Source organism: Tachyglossus aculeatus, chromosome 26 (genome assembly GCF_015852505.1).
Source record: "Tachyglossus aculeatus isolate mTacAcu1 chromosome 26, mTacAcu1.pri, whole genome shotgun sequence".
Classification (NCBI taxonomy): domain Eukaryota; kingdom Metazoa; phylum Chordata; class Mammalia; order Monotremata; family Tachyglossidae; genus Tachyglossus; species Tachyglossus aculeatus.
In genome coordinates, this window is record NC_052091.1 from 5,782,044 (window position 1) to 5,800,209 (window position 18,166).

Below are 18,166 nucleotides of genomic sequence, written 5' to 3' on the forward strand. Positions count from 1 at the left end.
AAGGGATAAATAAAGGGAGCAAGTCAGGATGATGCAGAAGGGAGTGGGAGAAGAGGAAAGGAGGGTTTGCCCCACCCTGCTCCCACTTTCCACTCTAATCCCTCATCCTCGACTCTAATCCCCAGTTTGATAATCAGGTAATCCCTCTCTAGACTGTCCCTCTATTTCTCCCGGGCTCTGGCCCTCTGCCTCAAATACTCCTCCCTCCCTCTCTCTCTCTCTCTCTCTCTCTCTCTCTCTCTCTCTCTCTCTCTCTCTCTCTCTCTCTCTCTCTCTCTCTCTCTCTCTCTCTCTCTCTCTCTCTCTCTCTCCTCTCCCTTCCTCCTTGTCTGAGTGTTTCAATCTCCATCTCTGCCTCCCTGTCTCTTTGGGGGAGGTGGGGATGCTGCAGAGGCAGGGGAGAGGAGGGGGGGCGGGACTCCAGGAGGGGCTAGGGGAATCCCCCGCCGGTGGGGGAGGAAGGGGAGGCCATTGGCTCGAAGCTCCACGCCTGCTCTGTCCACCGCCGTGGCCGCCATTGATCGGTTTGCGAGAATTTATTTTCCAGAGAAGGACGAGTGAAGGTCACAGAGGAGATGGAGTTAGAGGAAAGAGAGACGGAGACGGAAGAGATGTGATCCAGGGGGGAGAGTCTCTTTCTCTCTCTCTCTCTCTCTTTCTCACACACACACACACACACACACACACACACACAGAGAGAGAGAGAGAGAGAGAGAAGGAGAGGTCGATGAGAACAGAGACTGAGAGAGGACAGTGCTGCGGTGGTAACAAAAGCTGACAGATGCCCCTGTTCATGTAATAATGGCATTTGTTAAGCGCTTACTATGTACAAAGCACTGTTCTAAGCGCTGGGGGGGGATACAAGGTGATCAGGTTGTCCCACGTGGGGCTCACAGCCGTAATCCCCATTTTTTACAGATGAGGGAACTGAGGCTCAGAGAAGTGAAGTGACTTGCCCAGGGTCACACAGCAGAGCCGGGATTCGAACCCAATCTGACTCCCAAGCCCGGGCTCTTTCCACTGAGCCACGCTGCTTCCCTGTTCTTCTTAGTGGGATCAGAGCGGCGGTCTCCATTCACCTGGAGGGGAGATCCCACCCCTCCGCTTTTCCTGGAAGACAGAATCCCCCTTCCCCTTTCCCCGGGCTGCTCCCGGATCCTTAGATTCCTCTCCCGGAGGCCCCTGGCCCTAACACTCAGCTCCTGCCCGCCCCCGTCCATCTCTCTCCGCCTCCACCTCCCCTCTTCCTTCTGCCCGAGTCGATCGATGCCGGGCCTGGGAGTCAGAAGGTCGTGGGTTCTAATCCTGACTCTGCCACCAGTCTGCCGTGTGACTTTGGGCAAGTCACTGAACTTCTCTGGGCCTCAGTTCCCTCATCTGTAAAATGGAGGTCAGGACTGTGAGATCAGGGACAACCTGATCACCTTGTAACCTCCCCAGCGCTAAGAACAGTGCTTTGCACATAGTAAACGCTTAATAAATGCCATTATTATTATTATTATTATTATTTTTCACCGGGCCTCAGTTCCCTCGTCCGTCAAATGGGGATCGAGACGGTGAGCCCCATGGAGGTTAGGGACTGAGTCCAACCCGTATCCACCCCAGCGTTTAGTACGGTGCCTGGCACACAGTAAACGCCACAGTTATTATTATGATGATTATTTCTCCCGGTGCCACTGCGGCCTTTTTCCTTCTCCCTGCCGCCGGGGTCTCACGTAGGGCGGGTCCGGGAGGGAGGCGGGTGGGTAGACAGGTGTGCATTTAGCTTTAATTCTATTTGTTCTGACGACTTGACACCTGCCCACATGTTTTGTTTTGTTGTCTGTCTCCCCTATCTAGACTGTGAGCCCGTTATTGGATAGGGACCGTCTCTATATGCTGCCGACTTGTACTTCCCAAGCGCTTAGTACAGTGCTGTACACACAGTAAGCGCTCAATAAATACGATTGAACGAATGAATGAATTGAATGACAGGGAGCTGTCCTTTCAGCACCACTTTACTGCAGTCCGCGGGCTACGCTCAATAATAATAATAATAATGGGATTTATAATAATAATAATAATAATGGCATTTATTAAGCGCTTACTATGTGCAAAGCACTGTTCTAAGCGCTGAGGAGGTTACAAGGTGATCAGGTTGTCCCACAGGGGGCTTACAGTATTCATCCCCATTTTACAGATGAGGGACCTGAGGCCCAGAGAAGTTAAGTGACTTGCCCAAAGTCACACAGCTGACAAGTGGCGGATCCGGGATTTGAACCCATGACGTCTGATTCCAAAGCCCGGGCTCTTCTCCACTGAGCCACGCTGCTTCTATTAAGCGCTTACTATGTGCAAAACACTGTTCTAAGCGCTGGAGGCCCTTTCCCCCTCCCCTTTTCCGTTCCCCCATCTCCTCCCCACCCCCGGCCTTGAGGCCCCCCTCCATTTATACCTCACCACCCTTCTTTCAGGTCATTTTAAGGCACAAGCACACCCCCCTACCGTTTGATGTATCTTTCATCACGCTCGTGTTCTCACTGTTGGCTAGGCAGCACAAACCACTGCCCCGCAAGCACTTTCATTCATTCATTCATTCAATCGTATTTATTGAGCGCTTACTGTGTGCAGAGCACTGGACTAATAGCTGGGGAAGTCCAAGTCGGCAACATATAGAGACGGTCCCTACCGAACAACAGGCTCACAGTCTAGAAGGGGGTGACAGACAACAAAATAAAACATTTTGACGGGTGTCAAAGTCGTCAGAACAAATAGAATTAAAGCCACCATGCCCGCAATACACACACACACACACATACACATACACACACCCTGCACGCACCACCTGCACACCCAGCATATACCAACAACACCACCCTCCTTTCACACCACCACACACGCACGACACACACCGCCTCCTGGTACTTCCCCAGCGCTTAGTACGGTGCTCCGCATACAGTAAGCGCTCAATAAAGACGACTGAATGAATGTCATAAACCCAACACATACCTTCACCGCATAGATATCACTCACCTTATAAGCCCCACCGGCCACGCCACAGTTACAACGAACCCATCATCTATACAAAAATCCGGCACTTACAACGCACAACACACTTCACAGTGAACACACGGCATATACTTCACTTGGAATAGGCAATGCCACATATGCATCAAAATCACCGTATACAACATATCCCACGCCACGCAAATATAAGTGGTCTTCGAGTTCAAAGGTGACACTACTGATGATAAGAGTTTATTCAGGTGTTGGGACATCTACGCTTAACATTGTATGCTAAACACACTGTACACTCACACATCACACACACACCACACACAAACAGATCATGCCTCTCACCACCCACCAGGTACTCACTCCCCCCCCCCCCACACACACACACTTTACTCACACCATATTACACCCACCTCACACTGAGCAAGCTCTTTTATGTCTTGGCTATGTGTGTACAGAATGTGGGTCACGGGTGTACCCGTGTGAGTCCCTTTTGGTGTGTGTTTTCATTGTGGCAGATATATATGTGCGGGTCAGTTTCAGGGGCTTCTTCCAACTAAGAACCGACTTCTTCATCCGACTTTTGCTTTCTCTGAAACCCGGCTCTCTAGCTTTCTGTCTTCCTGTTTCTTTCTCTGAGCATCTCTCAGTTCCTATCTCTGCTTGGAGGGTGTCTCTTTGCTCCCGTCTGGGACTTTCCGTCTAAATCTAAAAGGTCTGTCTCCGGGCCCAGATCAATACCCGTTTCTCCCTGCCTGTCTTGGAGAGACTGGTGCTGGTCTGTGCAATATCTTCTCGTCGACATTTTTCTCTCTCCGAGTCTCTGTTGACTCTTTATGAGTGTCTTTCAGTGTCTCTGGCTTTCATTCATTTATTCAGTCGTATTTATTGAGCGCTTACTGTGTGCAGAGCACTGTACTAAGCGCTTGGGAAGTACAAGTTGGCTTTCCATCTCTCACAGAGGTTGAGCGACTCCATCTCTAGATGTGTGTACCTCTACATATCTGGGTCGGTCATTGTGTTTGGTGAATGGCTTTGACCCTCGTACATCTCTCTCTCTCTCTCCTCTCTCTTTCTGTCTCTCTCACTGTCCCTTCTGACTGTCCCCATGACCTTCCCTCCCACTTCCGTCTCCCCCTCCCGCCACCGTGCCAACCCTTCTGCAGCTCTCCTGCTGCTTCCTCAGTGGGGTCCAAAGCTCCCGGGAGGGAGGAGGGGGGAGGGATGGAAGCAGGCAGGGAGGAGGAGTCACCCCAGGTTTGCCTTCCTCCCAGACCCGTCTCAAATAACCGCAGTCCGAACTAACCCGGAGCCTCTGCCAATTGAGCACCCCCCCAAAGAGATCTCTGCTCGAGAGGGGCTGAGAAGCCCACTGCACCGCCCTCCTCCTTCTCCTCCTCCTCCTGCACCTCTTTCCCTCTGCTTCCCCTTGTCCTTGGCCAATCCATCCTCTAGTCTTCCCAGGAAAGACAGGAGAAGGGGCTTCCCCGATCCACCTGCCCTTCCCCCGCCCCCACCTCCAGAATGAGGTGACTGAGGAAACCTGGCAGCCATCTTGGCCTGTCACTCCATCTCTGTTCCCTGCCTCCTGTCCTTCCCTGTCCTCTCTGTCCCTTTTCCCTTCAACCTGACCCCCACACTCTCTTGTCTCTGACTCCCTCTCGGGGAAGATGGGCTTCGGTTAAAGGAGGATTGGGGTCACTGGGGTGGGAGTGGGGGGCAGGGAAGTGACCCTGAGCTAGAAGAATGGAGGCATCTCCCCTCCCCCGTCCCCAGTTGCCATAGCAATGGGGCTTGGTCTGTAGATCGGGTCTCTCCTGTCGCATCCTTCCCCTCCGCAGCTGCGGCCGTTGCCATGGTGATGATAGGAGGGATCCCAGGCAGGAGGAGGTGGGCGGTGGACGAGAGAAGGAGCCTGGGAGATGGGGAGGACTGGGGTCTACCAGCCCTCTCGGCCTGGCGCCTCAGGTCTCCCTAGGTCTCTCCATGTTCCTCTGGTTCATTATGTCTCTGCGTCTCTGCTTCGATTTCCATCTTGCTTTGTCTCTGCATCTTGCTCTGTGTGTGTCTCCCCATCTCTGGGTGTCTCTGTCTCTCTGTCTCTTTCTCTTTGTGTGTGTGGGTATGCGCTCCTGCATCCCACCTTGCAGGTCTCCCTGCATCTTTGTTTCTATTTCTGTCCCTCTGTCTCTGTGTGTTTGGACTCCACTAGAAGCCAGAGAACCATAGAAAGAGAGACTCAGAGAGAGCCAGAGAGAACGAGAGAGGGAGAGAGAACACCAGAGAGGAGCCAGAGAGGAGGGGGAGAAATCTCAGTTCCCTCATCTGTAAAATAGGGATTAAGTCTGTGAGCCCGATATGAGACAGGGACTGTTTCCTATCCGATTTGCTTGTATCCCCCCAGCGCTTAGTACAGGGCCTGGCTCATAGTAAATGCTTAACAAATACCGCCATTATTATTATTATTATTATTATTATTATTATTATTATTATTATTGGTTCTGCTGCCAAAGAGGGTAGGTGTTTAGGTTCTGCCCTAGCTCTGCCTCTTGTGTCACCCTGCTTATTCCCACTGGGCTCCTTCAATCAATCACTGTTTTTTTCTTGAGCGCTCACCCTGTGAAGCGCACTATACTAAACGCTTGGGAGAGTACCGAGACTCAGTTTCCATCTCTGTCTTCACCTTCGTGGTCGCCCCCGCCCCCCCCGCCCCGCCATGGTTAGGAAAGATCCCTGGGTGTTCAGCGGGGAGAGCGAGAGTCTAGGGGTCCCGTGTCTCCCCAGAAGCCCTCCCACCTCTCTGCCCGGCCTCCCGCCACCGCCCACCCCCTCCACTCCAGGCCCTGGCCCTCAGGCTCCGACCTGCGAGGACTCGACCCCGAAGCCAAGCCCACTCGTGCCAATGTCAGCTGTGTGACTTTGGGCAAGTCACTTAACTTCTCTGGGCCTCAGGTCCCTCATCTGTAAAATGGGGATTGACTGCGAGCCCCCCGTGGGACAACCTGATCACCTTGTAACCTCCCCAGCGCTTAGAACATAGTAAGAGGTTAATAAATGCCATTATTATTATCATTATTATTAATGGGTGTGCCCGGGGGGGTGACACGGGTCTGCGTGGGAGAGTGCGTGACTGTGGGGCTCCGGGGGGGCCCCCTCCTCACACCCCAGGCCCCCTCTCTGCGGAGGATCCCCGGGACTCCCCCTCCGGCCGGGGGGCCGAGGCCGGGACCCAGGCACCCTGGGGCCTGGGAGCTGCAGACCTTCCCATCTGTGGCCCCCCAGGCCCAGCCGTCTTGCAGAGACAGAAGGGGGGGAGCTCTGCAGTAAAAGGGGAGGGGCCGAGGGACCGTCTGTCACGGCAAGGCGGCCTGCTATTGGCCGCTGTGTCCCCCCCCCCGGGGGGCTGCTGATATGAGGAGGAGGAGGAGGAGGGGGCGGCTGCAGGCTTCTTCTGCGGAGGGACAAGAGGAGGAGAGCAAGCGGCCAGTGCTGAGCCCCGATCCGGCGGCCCCCACCCACCCCCTCCCGACCATCCTACTCGGACACACAAACACCCCGGGGAGCCCCCAAATTCACTGAGACCCCCCCAAATCCCTCCCACTTACCCACTCCCCGCCCCTGAAGCTTTCCCCAAGAAGGCGCCACGATGGGGGTAGGTATCTAGGGTGGGAGGGGGCGGGCGTGTGAGTGTGGGTGGGTGGGTGTGAGAGCTGTGATGGTTGCGAGTTGACGTACGTCTGAGGATGACTGCCTGCGTCTATGTCTTCGAGTGTGTCCGTCAGTGCGTCCCTGTGTGTGTTGGTATGTGTCGTGTGTGGGTGTCTGTCTGGGTGTGGGAGCTGTGAGCGGTTGTGTGTACAGGGGTGTCTCTGAGCTGATGTACGTCTGAGGGTGACTAAATGCCTGCGTCTATGTCTTCGAGTGTGTCCGTCAGTGCGTCCCTGTGTGTGTTGGTATGTGTCTGGGTGTGGGTTGGTATGCGTGTGTGACTCGAAATGTACGCGTGACTGGGATTAGGTATGTGGATAATGGTCTATGTCTAGGTGACACCGAGCAAGACTGCGACTGTGCCTGAGTGTGTGACTGTGTTTACTGCGTGCGACTGCGGGTGTATATGGCTGAGCCCTGTCGTTTCGTGTGGGATCGTCCTTTTGTGTGCACCTCTGAATCTCTGTAAGTGACTTTGGGCCGGCTGCATGTGTCTGCGACTGTGTACCCGTGACTGTGAACCTTATTGGGTATGTCTGTATGTGACTGCGAGTGGGAGGATTGTTCCTGTGTATTTGTGTGTGCGTCTTTGTGTGTGCATGTAGTATCTCGATGGGTGTCTGTGTGTGTGCAACACTGTGCTCTTTGGGATTCACCTGTGTGAAAGTCTGTCTGAGTGAATTTGTGTGTGTGTGTGTGTGTGTGTGTGTGTGTGAGTGTGTGTCTATGCGTGTGTGTGCTCTCTCTCCTCTCCCCCTGCACTGGGTGTTGGTGGATTGGGGGAGGGGCACCCTGCAGTTATCCGTGACCTCCCTCTCTCCTTCCCGTTCCGGCCGTCCCTTCTGTCCCTGGGGCTCAGAGCTCTGCACTGCGGCCAGACCCGAGCTGTGGGGTCTCCCACTGGACACCTGAGGGAGCAGGGCTGGGGGGCTGGAGGCCAGAGACTGACGAGAGTGGACCTGAGCAGTTGAGGAGGGCTGACCGGGGGCTGGGGAAAGCGAGGGGCTGGAAAGATCAGCTGGAGGGACCTGGAGGAAAAGGGAGGGGACAGTCCCAGGAAGACATCTGACTGACCAACATGGCTCTGGCAGGGATGTGAATGGGCATAGACATGGGTGTGCTGGTGGGGAGAGTCAGACTGTGATTGTGTGTGTGTGTGAGCAGATGTCAGGGTGCCAGGAGGGGACTATAGGTGTGGGTTCCCGAGTGAGTCTTGTGTGAGTGAGTGTGCAAATTGCAGGGTGTCGGTGTCTCTGTGCCCTTGTCAGTGTCCGGGCGTCCTTCTAGAGTCTATGGGGGGAGCCTAGGGGCCTTGTCCATTTGGGTGGCTCTCTAGCCATTCTCCCACTCTTCCTGGCTCGACGGGTGGATGAGAGGAAGGGGGCTCAGGCGACGGGGAGCGAGAGGTAGAGACAACGGGAATGGGGAGAAGGGGATGGGGGAAAATGGCGACACGAGAGACAGGTAGAGGTGGAGATGAAGGGGACAGTGGGGACAGGAGGAAGGGGGGATTTAAAATAGGTGAGATGGGAATGAGGAGTAGGGATTGGGGTGGGGTCGAGGTAAGTGGGAAAATAGTGAATGAGGAAAGGTGGGATGGGGGTATGGGTCGGATTAGTTGGAATGGGAAGAGAAAGGATGGGGAATCTGGAGGATAGACGATAGGGATGAAATGGGAAGATGGAAGATGGGAGGGAGAAACAGTGAGATAGGGAGAGGCAGAGAAAGTGAGACAAGGAGAAACAGAGGGAACGAGCAGAGACTGAAGAATTAGGGAAAGGGAAATGGAGGAGAGAAGGCAGAGAATAACTAAAGATGAGAGGGAGAAAGAGAGGAGAGACAGGCAGAAACAAAGACAGGAAGATGAGAAGGATGAGGTGGATGCAATGATACAGTAAGACCCAAGGAAAGAGGCAGCAAGAGACAGAAGAATGACAGAAAAGAGAAACACAGAGACAGAAAAACGGAAACAGAATTGATGACAGAGACAATGAGAGAAGAAAGAGATACACAAAAAATAAAGAGGTTCAAAGACGAAAGTGAAAGGCAGGGGAGGATGAAACAGAAAAATCACCCAGTGAGAAAGAGAGACAGAGGAAGACGATAAGATAAACGAACTTAGAAAGATGTGAAGGAAGGAGAGACAGAGATGGACAGCGAGATCCAGAAAGACAGGCTGCTACAGACAGACAGAAAGACAGAGACTTCCAGGGACAGGTGAAAAGATAGACATGGACAGATGGGAAGGCAGAGACGGAGACAAATAGAAAGACAGAGACTGACAGACGGAAGGACAGAGACTGACAGAGACAACTGGAAAGCAGAAACTTGGAAAAAACCCAGAAAGGTGAAGATCACAAGACACAGGATAGAGACATCAAGAAAGAGATAAAAACAGAGACTCAGAAAAAAAGACAGACGAGATAGGGTCAGAGAAACAGAGACAGCGTCCCAGTGAAGCAGCATGGCCTAGTGGAAAGAGCCCGAGTCTGGGAGTCTGAGGACCTGGCCACTACTCCCAGCTCCATCACTGGCCTGTTGTGTGACCTTGGACAAATCACTTCCCTTCTCTGTGACTCGGTTTCCTCATTTATAAAATGGGGGGTAAGACTGAGCCCCACGCAGGACTTGGACTCCATCCAATCTTATTATCTCGAATCTACCCCAGCGCTTAGTGCTGTGCCCGGCACAAAATAAGCACGTAAGGAATACCACTGAAAAAAAAGGTGGGCCAAAATAAAGAGATGCGGAAAGTAAGAGGGAGAAACTGGGAGGTCTTCAGGGAATCAGTTGGCCAAAAGAAAAAAAAAAGAAAGAGGCGAGAAAGGTTGAAATGGCAAAGTCCTTGTGGGCAAAGCTACTCAACTGCACTGTACTCTCCCAAGTGCTTAGTACGATGCTCTGCACACAGCGAGTGCTCAATAAATACCATTGATTGATTGATTGATCAAGAGACATCAAGAAAGAGAACAGGGTTAGGGAGTTATAGAGACACACAAACACCGAGGCACATAGACAAGGAGACATGGGGCAGGGGCAGAGAGATAAGATATGATGCAGAGAAGCAGAATCAGAGATACAGAAATACACAAAAAATAGACAAAAATATCTCTCTGAATGAGACAAATGCAAAAACAGAGATTTAGAAGAGGAAGAGAGATAGAAAGATGACAGAATCAAAGGTCCAGAGAGGAGGTCGATAAGTCAATCATACTTACAGAGGGCTTACTATGAGCAGAGCACTGTACTAAGCACTTGGGAGAGTACAATACAACATAATTAGCAGTCATGTTCCCTGCTCATAATGAGCTTACAGTCTGGGCCGGGGTGAGGGGGGACACCCAGAGAAACGGAGACTCAAAGAAAGAGACAGAATCGGATCGGTGGAAAACGAAACCCGAACACTAAGAGAAATCGATTAGGGAGACCCGATGATTGACAGGTGAGGAGGAGACACCCAAAGAGAAAAAAAACCCGGGACTGACCCACAGAGAGAAAGTCCCAGACAGAGACAGTCAGAGAAAGGCAGAGAGACATGAGGAGAGATAGAGTATCCACTCCGAGACTGGACCGGCTGGGCAGGAGGAGAGCAGAAGGGGGAGGTCTGGGCTTCTGTCTGGCCCCCCGACTTGCTCCGTCTCCCCCAGCCTGGCCGCCCCTCGGCCCTGTGGCCCCCTCCCCACCCCTACCCCCGACTTCTGGCTTTTTTGTTCCCAGTCCTCCAGGGTCAGCGTTCCCTCCTTCCCATCCCTGTCCTGAGCCCTACTTCCTCCCTGCGGGTGGGGATTGGGTGGGAGACACTGGGATTCCAGTAGGCTCCATAGTAGCGCAGTTGAGGAATGGGGAGACCCCCCCCCCCCGACACATGGGTCCTCCCAAACCCCACAGGGAGCCTCTAGGGCCTAACCCTTCCCCACCCCGCTGCTTCTCCTGAGAAGCTGCGTGGCTCAGTGGTAAGAGCACGGGCTTGGGAGCCAGAGGTCATGGGTTCTAATCCCGACTCTGCCATTTGTCATCTGTGTGACTTTGGGCAAGTCACTTCACTTCTCTGTGCCTCAGTTACCTCATCTGGAAAATGGGGATTAAGATGGTGAGCCCCACGTGGGACAACCTGATCACCTTGTATCTCTCCCAGCACAAGAACAGTGCTTTGCTCATAGAAATCGCTTAACAAATGCCATCATCATCATCATCCTAGGCATTTGGCAAGAGAGGGAGGGGGCTTGATTACCTCCACCCCAGGGGGTCTGCAGAGCAACGAGGCCCCCCCGGGTCCCTCCCTCTATCCTGCCCCTCTCCCTGTTTAGGACTGCTCCCTCCAGCCCCCAACTCCCAACCTGGGACCGGGAAGCCAAGAGTCCGACCCCTCGGCCCCGGCAACCCTCCTCTGTGGATTTTCCACCACACTCAGCTTCCTGGGGTGGAAGGGAAGGAGGGAGAGAGGTTGGGAGGTTGGTGGGGAGAGCAGGAGAGAAGCAGCGTGGCCTAGTGGATTAGATCCCGGGCCCTGGGAGGCAGAAAGACCTGGCTTCTAATCCCAATTCTGCCTCCTGTCTGCAGTATGACCTTGGATAAGTCACTTCACTTCTCTGTGCCTCAGTTACTTCACCTGTAAAATGGGGATCAAGACTGTGAGCCTTATATGGGACAGGGACAGTGTCCAACCTGAAGTCACTTGTCAGCTGTGTGACTGTGGGCAATCACTTAACTTCTCTGGGCCTCAGTTACCTCATCTGTAAAAGGGGGATTAAGAATGTGAACCCCATGTGGAACAACCTGATAACCTTGTATCTATCCCAGCTCTTAGAACAGTGCTTGGCACATAGTAAGCGCTTAACAAATACCATTATCATTATTATCTTGTATCTACCCCAGAGCTTAGGACACTGCCTGGCACATAGTAAGTGCTTAATAAATACCGTATATCTATAAAGAGGGAGCTCTGAATATCTCCCCTACCCCATCCGTTCCCTCACCCTGGATCTCTGGGTCTCTGTTCTTTCTCCCCCACGTAAAGTGGGGACACGGGTTTGGGGGGCACGGGTGTCGGGGGAGAAGGAAGTCTATTAACACTTGATGTACCATCCACCCCTCTGTAGAAGAGGAAAGGTTGGGAACGGGGAGCTGGACTCAGCCTCAGCCCTCCTGGGTCCGCAATGCTGCTGCAGGGCTGAAGTCTTGCTAGTCCTTTCTTCTCTTCCTTCTTTCCTCCTCCTCCTTCTTTCCTCCTCCTTCTTCTTTCCTCCTCCTCCTTCTTTCCTCCTCCTCCTTCTTTCCTCCTCCTTCTTCTTTCTTTTTCCTGCTCCCCTTGGTCTTTGCCGGCCTCTTCTCCCCCCCCCCCCTTCTCTTCTGACTACCTGTCTCTCTTGATCTCTGTGAGGGGGGTGTTTGTGTCTCTCACTGTCTTTCTGTTTCTGCCCCTCTTCGTTTTTCTGGGCCTCTCTCATCCCTCTCTGTCTCTGTCTCTCTATCTCTGCTTTTCTCTCTCTCTGTGCCTCTCTGGCGCTAGCTCTGTGTGTCTCTGCCTCTCTCCCTGGTGCTGGGGAGTGCAGCTCAGGAGCCGTTTCCTCCCACCTTCCCTCTCCCCACCCCCAACTTCTCTCCTTTTTCAAGGTCACATCCCTGGATTAGGGGCTGATCCAGGCTTTAGGTAGCTCTGGCCCCGGCAGGCTGAGGAGAGTGGGGACAACCACACCGGCCCCTCTGCTCAACCCCACTCCCCTCTCGCCTGTGTCCCCACCCCCGACTCAGCAAGCCTACAGTCCCCTTTATATTATATATTAATATTTATGGTATCTGTTAAGCGCTTACTATGTGCTGAGCACTGTTCTAAGCGCTGGGGCACATGCAAGGTATTCAGGTTGTCCCACGTGGGGCTCGCAGTCTCAATCCCTATTTTACAGATGAGGTAACTGAGGCACAGAGAAGTTAAGTGGCTTACCCAAGGTCACACAGCAGAAAAGTGGTGGAGCCGGGTTTAGAACGCACATCCTCTGTTTCCCAAGCCCTTGCTCTTTCCACTGAGCCACACTGTTCCTTATTTCGGATCATTTATCGTCCCCCACAGTCAGCACTGGATCCCCCCTTGCCCCCAGTCTCTGGCAATCTCAGGCTCCTTTCCCCTCTCTTTGGTGACATCCCAAAGGGACCAAGGGGCAGAGCTGGGCTCTGGGGCATTTCCTTGGGCAGGCTGGGAATAGCTACCAAGGGGACTTCACAAAGCCAAACAGGGAAACTGAGGCCCATGGTCTACGACCTCACCTGGGTCAGTGCAGACCTGTATCCTACCGACTGCTGTGTCTTCAGTGCTTCAGTGTGTCTGACTGGGAGTGTGTGCAGGTATGTGCGTGTGTGTGTGTGTCTAGGTGTGTCCCAGGGGTGTCTGTATGAAGGTGCCTGCATTTGTGATTGTGTCTGCATCTTTGCACCTCTATGCCCTTGTGATGATTGTGTCCGATGGCTCAGGTGCTTCTGGGTTTATTTTTCCATGGGTGTGTTTGTGCAAATGTATGTATGTGTCTGTCTGTCTCTCTGTCTGTGGGTGCCTTGAGTGTGTGTTTTTCCTCAGAGAGATCAGGGTGGCTAGGAGAGACAACCAGGTAGACATGACACTTCAAAATCGGGTTGGGCTAAAAAGACAGAGACAGAGACACTGAGACCGCAATAGATACAGGGGGAAAAAAAGAGAGACCAATAGATAAACAGTGACAGAAAGAGAGGCAGACCGAAAGAGAGAGGCAGACAGAAAGAGAGCCATAGAGACATGAACGGAGAGAGAAAAAGGGAGGCAGAGGCAGAAAGAAAGGCAGAGAGGGACAGAGAGATAGAGAGACAGAGACCGAAAGAGAGAGTGGCAGAGACATCGAGGCAGAGACAAAAAGAAAGGGTGGCAGCCAGAGACATAGAAACAGATACAGAAAGAGAGAGGCAAAGACAGAGAGGCAGAGATACAGAAAGGGAGGAGGAGACAGAAAGAGGGAGGCAGACAGAGACAGAGAGAGAGAAAGAGAGACAAATTGAGGCCCATAGGCAATGGGAGGGAGGGAAGGGAAACCCCTGCCGTGAGTCCCCAGGAGCTGTCCAGCCCAGGAGGGCGGGGGAAGGGAGGCTCCCCCTTCAGCCCCCTCTCGCCCCGCAGTCCAGCCGCTCTGACAGCTATCGTGTCGCCATCTCGCAGGACAAAAAGGATGACAAGGACTCCCCCAAGAAGGGCAAGGCCAACAAGGAGAGGAAGGACCTGGACGACTTGAAGAAGGAAGTGGCTATGGTAAGGTCCACCCCCCTCTTCGCCTAGATCCCACCTCAGCTGAACCCTCACCCCGCCCCTCCCCAACCTCTCCCTTCCCATCGCCATGGAGCCCACGGACTTCGGTTTCATCTCTCGTTTGCCTCTGCCCCCCACCCCCAGACAGAGCACAAGATGTCGGTGGAAGAAGTCTGCAGGAAATACAACACCGACTGTGTCCAGGTGAGTGAGGGGCAGAGACAGTCTGGACCCCGGGAGGGGAGTGGGGACAGGATGCCTGGGTCCTCCACGAGGAGAGAGAGCACTGAGGACGGGACCCCTGGGTCCCTCTTGAAGGGAGGGGGACAGGACTCCTGGGTGCCAGGAAGGATGAGTGGTGGCCTGAGCCCCATTTGCACCCTCAGGGTCTGACGCACAGCAAAGCCCAGGAGATTCTGGCCCGGGACGGGCCCAACGCGCTGACTCCGCCTCCCACCACCCCAGAGTGGGTCAAGTTCTGTCGCCAGCTCTTTGGGGGCTTCTCCATCCTGCTCTGGATCGGGGCGATCCTCTGCTTCCTGGCCTACGGTATCCAGGCCGGGACAGAAGACGATCCTGCCGGGGATAACGTGAGTCCCGTGGACACCCACGCACGCGGGCACCGGAGGGCAACCGTGGGAGTCCTTAGGCACGGGGGCCATGAACACACAGGAACACTCAGGGACACTCATTCATTCATTCATTCATTCATTCATTCATTTATTCAATCAGGTTTATTGAGCGCTTAATTACGCAGAGTAATTAGAGAAGCAGCGTGGCTCAGTGGAAAGAGCCCGGGCTTGGGAGTCAGAGTCAGAGTCAGAGTCCACATGTCTGCTGTGTGACCTTGGGCAAGTCACTTAACTTCTCTGAGCCTCAGTTCCCTCATCTGTAAAATGGGGGTTAAGACTGTGAGCCCCACGTGGGACAACATGATCACCTTGTTTCCCCCCCCAGCGCTTAGAACAGTGCTTTGCACATAGTAAGCGCTTAACAAATGCCATTATTACAGAGAACTGTACTAAGCACTTGGGAGAGTACGGTAGAACAATAAACAGGCACGTTCCTTGCCCACAACGAGCTTCCAGAGTGGCAGATCCACAAAGACCCACATGGACACCATTGGGCACGGGACCCATGGTTGGACACACAGACACCCATGGACATATGTGGGCACCCTTGGGCACAGAACCCATTGACACCCATGAACATACATGGGCACACATGAGCACCCACACTACAGATCCCCAGAGACACATTTGGGCACCCGTGCTCCTGGGACATACACGCAGAAAGAGGCAACTTGAAGATACCCCTTCCAAAGAGAGTCACGCTAGTCATACTCACACAATATCCTATTCTGTCTGTGGGCGTGTGTTTCTCTGTGTGTGTCGCTCTATCTCTCTGCCTCTGTCCCAGCATCTCTCCCTCTTCGATCTCCTCTCTACTCCTCTCCCAATTGCCCCACTCCTGGAATTTGGGCAGTGGTTGCCAGGTAGAAGTGGCCCTCAGCCAGGCCTTGACCTTTGACTTCCTCCCTCTAGCTGTACCTGGGCATTGTCCTGGCTGCTGTTGTCATTATTACTGGCTGCTTCTCCTACTACCAAGAGGCAAAGAGCTCAAAGATCATGGAATCCTTCAAGAACATGGTGCCCCAGGTGAGTGGGGGTGGGGGAAATCTGGACGGTGCTGGGGTGAGAGGAGGGGCTTGAGGTGGGAAGAAGAGTTGAGGAGTGGGAATGATTATGAGGAGGAGCAGGGGGCGGAAGGGCTGAGGAAGGGCAGTGTGGTGCGTGGGTCTATCCCAGTGCTTAGCACGTAGTAAGAGCCAAACCTTAATACCTCAATCATCATTATTAATCAATCAATCAGTGGTATTAATTAATTCATTCATTCAATCATATTTATTGAGCGCTTACTGTGTGCAGAGCACTGTACTAAGCGCTTAGGAAGTACAAATTGGCATCATACAGAGACGATTAATTGAGTGCTTACTGCGTGCAGAGCACTTTACTAAGCGTTTGGGAGAGTCCAATATAATAGTTGTTATATCATATAGCAATATTATATCAGTAATAGAAAAATAAAAGAGTTGTTGTTGTTATTATTACTATTATCATCATTGGAGGGGCTGAGAAAACAACGAGAAGGCTGAGAGAGCCAAGGAAGCAACCCGGGAGGAGAAGGGAGTGAGAAGTCATTCATTCATTCATTCAGTCGTATTTATTGAGCACTTACTGTGTGCAGAGCACTGTACTAAGCGCTTGGGAAGTACACTTCGGCAACAAATGGAGACAATCCCTGCCCACGGCGGGCTCAAAGTCTAGAAGGGGGGAGGCAGACATCAAAACAAACAGTCAGCCAGTCGTATTTATTGAGCGCTTACTGTGTGCAGAGCACTGTATTAAGCACTTGGGAAGTACACTTCAGCAACAAATGGAGACAATCCTTGCCCACGGCGGGCTCAGAGTCTAGAAGTGGGGAGACAGACATCAAAACAAATAAACAGTCAACAGTCATATTTATTGAGTGCTTACAGTGCACAGAGCGCTGTACTAAGCGCTTGGGAGAGTACAATAGAACAGTAAACAGACACATTCCCTGCCTGCAAGGAGCTTACGGTCTAGAGGGGAAGATGAACATCAATAAATCAATAGGGGTTGGGGAGCCGTCCCTGAGGCTTCCCACCCTCTCCGGGCTTCCCCAGCAAGCCCTGGTGATCCGCGAGGGTGAGAAGATGCAGGTGAACGCTGAGGAGGTGGTGGTGGGCGACCTCGTGGAGATCAAGGGGGGAGATCGAGTCCCCGCCGACCTGCGCATCATCTCCGCTCACGGCTGCAAGGTGAGACCCCGGGCCCTCGCCCCGCCTCCCGGGCCCTCCTCCCCTCCACCCCCCAATCCCTGGCCTGGTGGGACCCTCCCTCTCCCCTCTCCTCCCAGGTGGACAACTCCTCCCTGACGGGAGAGTCGGAGCCGCAGACCCGCTCCCCGGACTGCACCCACGACAACCCCCTGGAGACACGAAACATCACCTTCTTCTCCACAAACTGCGTGGAAGGTGAGTGGAGGGAGTGGGCCTGGCGGTGGAGAGTGTTGGGGGCTGAAGGATCTCCAGCCTCAGCCTCACCCCACGGCCCATCTCCTTCACCGTTCTCCTGGGAGTATAATTTCCAGGAGCCGGATTCTTCTGGGTACCACGTCTGGACTGACCAAAGTGCCCATATTTTGAGAGGGAAGGTCAGGTAAGCAGTTTGGCTTAGAGGAAAGAGCCAGGGCCTGGGAATCACAAGGGCCTGGGTTCTCCTCCCAGCTCTGCCACTTGTTCGCTGTGTGACCATGGGCAAGTCACTCCACATCTCTGGACCTCATCTGTAAAATGGGGGTTAAGACATGAGCCCCATGCGGTACAGGGACTGTGTCCAACCTCGTATCTGCCCCAGCGCTTAGTATAGTGCCTGGCACACAGTAAGCGCTTAAAAATACCATTAAAATGACCTAATTATCCAGGAGAGCTATAAACAGCCTTCTCTGCCCCTCCACTTTTCTGAAATAAATGTAGGCTCCTGGGGAAGAGATGAGAGGGGGTATTCGGAGGGGAGAAGGCAGGCAGTGGATTTCCTTCCGTTGTAGGATGGGTCTCGTCACTTGACCCGCTGTGGTCACACAGGACCCTTGGTAGCGGTTCTCGATCCCAGCCTGACCCCATTTCCCTCTTCCCTCAGGCACGGCCCGGGGCGTCGTGGTGGCCACCGGAGACCGGACAGTGATGGGGAGGATCGCCACCCTTGCATCAGGGCTGGAGGTGGGGAAGACACCCATCGCCATAGAGATCGAGCACTTCATCCAGCTCATCACTGGGGTGGCTGTCTTCCTGGGCGTGTCCTTCTTCGTGCTCTCCCTCATCCTGGGCTACACCTGGCTGGAGGCCGTCATCTTCCTCATCGGCATCATCGTGGCCAACGTGCCCGAGGGGCTGCTGGCCACTGTCACCGTAAGGGCTGGGACCCCACCCTTGAGTCTAGGGAGGGGAGCAGAGGCTGAGGGAAGTTTCAGGGGTCCGGGAAGTGACGGGGGGAATGCGTTGGATTCAGGACAGAATCAATCAATCAGTCAATCAATCAACAGGAAGCAGTGTGGCCTAGTGGAAAAAGCACAGGCCTTCAAGTCAGCGGACCTGGGTTCTGATCGCGGCTCTGCTGC

The 18,166-nt window shown here is 53.5% G+C and overlaps 1 protein-coding gene across 1 annotated transcript in view; it reads left to right on the plus strand.

Moving 5' to 3' along the window:
- The first annotated feature begins 6,478 nt into the window (after positions 1-6,478).
- The window catches only part of ATP1A3 (ATPase Na+/K+ transporting subunit alpha 3), a 29,660-nt gene continuing 17,972 nt past the window's right edge, over positions 6,479-18,166 (plus strand). The window contains exons 1-8 of the mRNA XM_038767404.1: positions 6,479-6,646; positions 13,880-13,969; positions 14,111-14,170; positions 14,353-14,556; positions 15,511-15,624; positions 16,674-16,808; positions 16,907-17,024; positions 17,689-17,957. Of these exons, the coding sequence (XP_038623332.1) occupies positions 6,641-6,646; positions 13,880-13,969; positions 14,111-14,170; positions 14,353-14,556; positions 15,511-15,624; positions 16,674-16,808; positions 16,907-17,024; positions 17,689-17,957 (996 nt within the window). The 5' untranslated portion in view covers positions 6,479-6,640. The remainder of the gene's footprint in view (positions 6,647-13,879; positions 13,970-14,110; positions 14,171-14,352; positions 14,557-15,510; positions 15,625-16,673; positions 16,809-16,906; positions 17,025-17,688; positions 17,958-18,166) is intronic.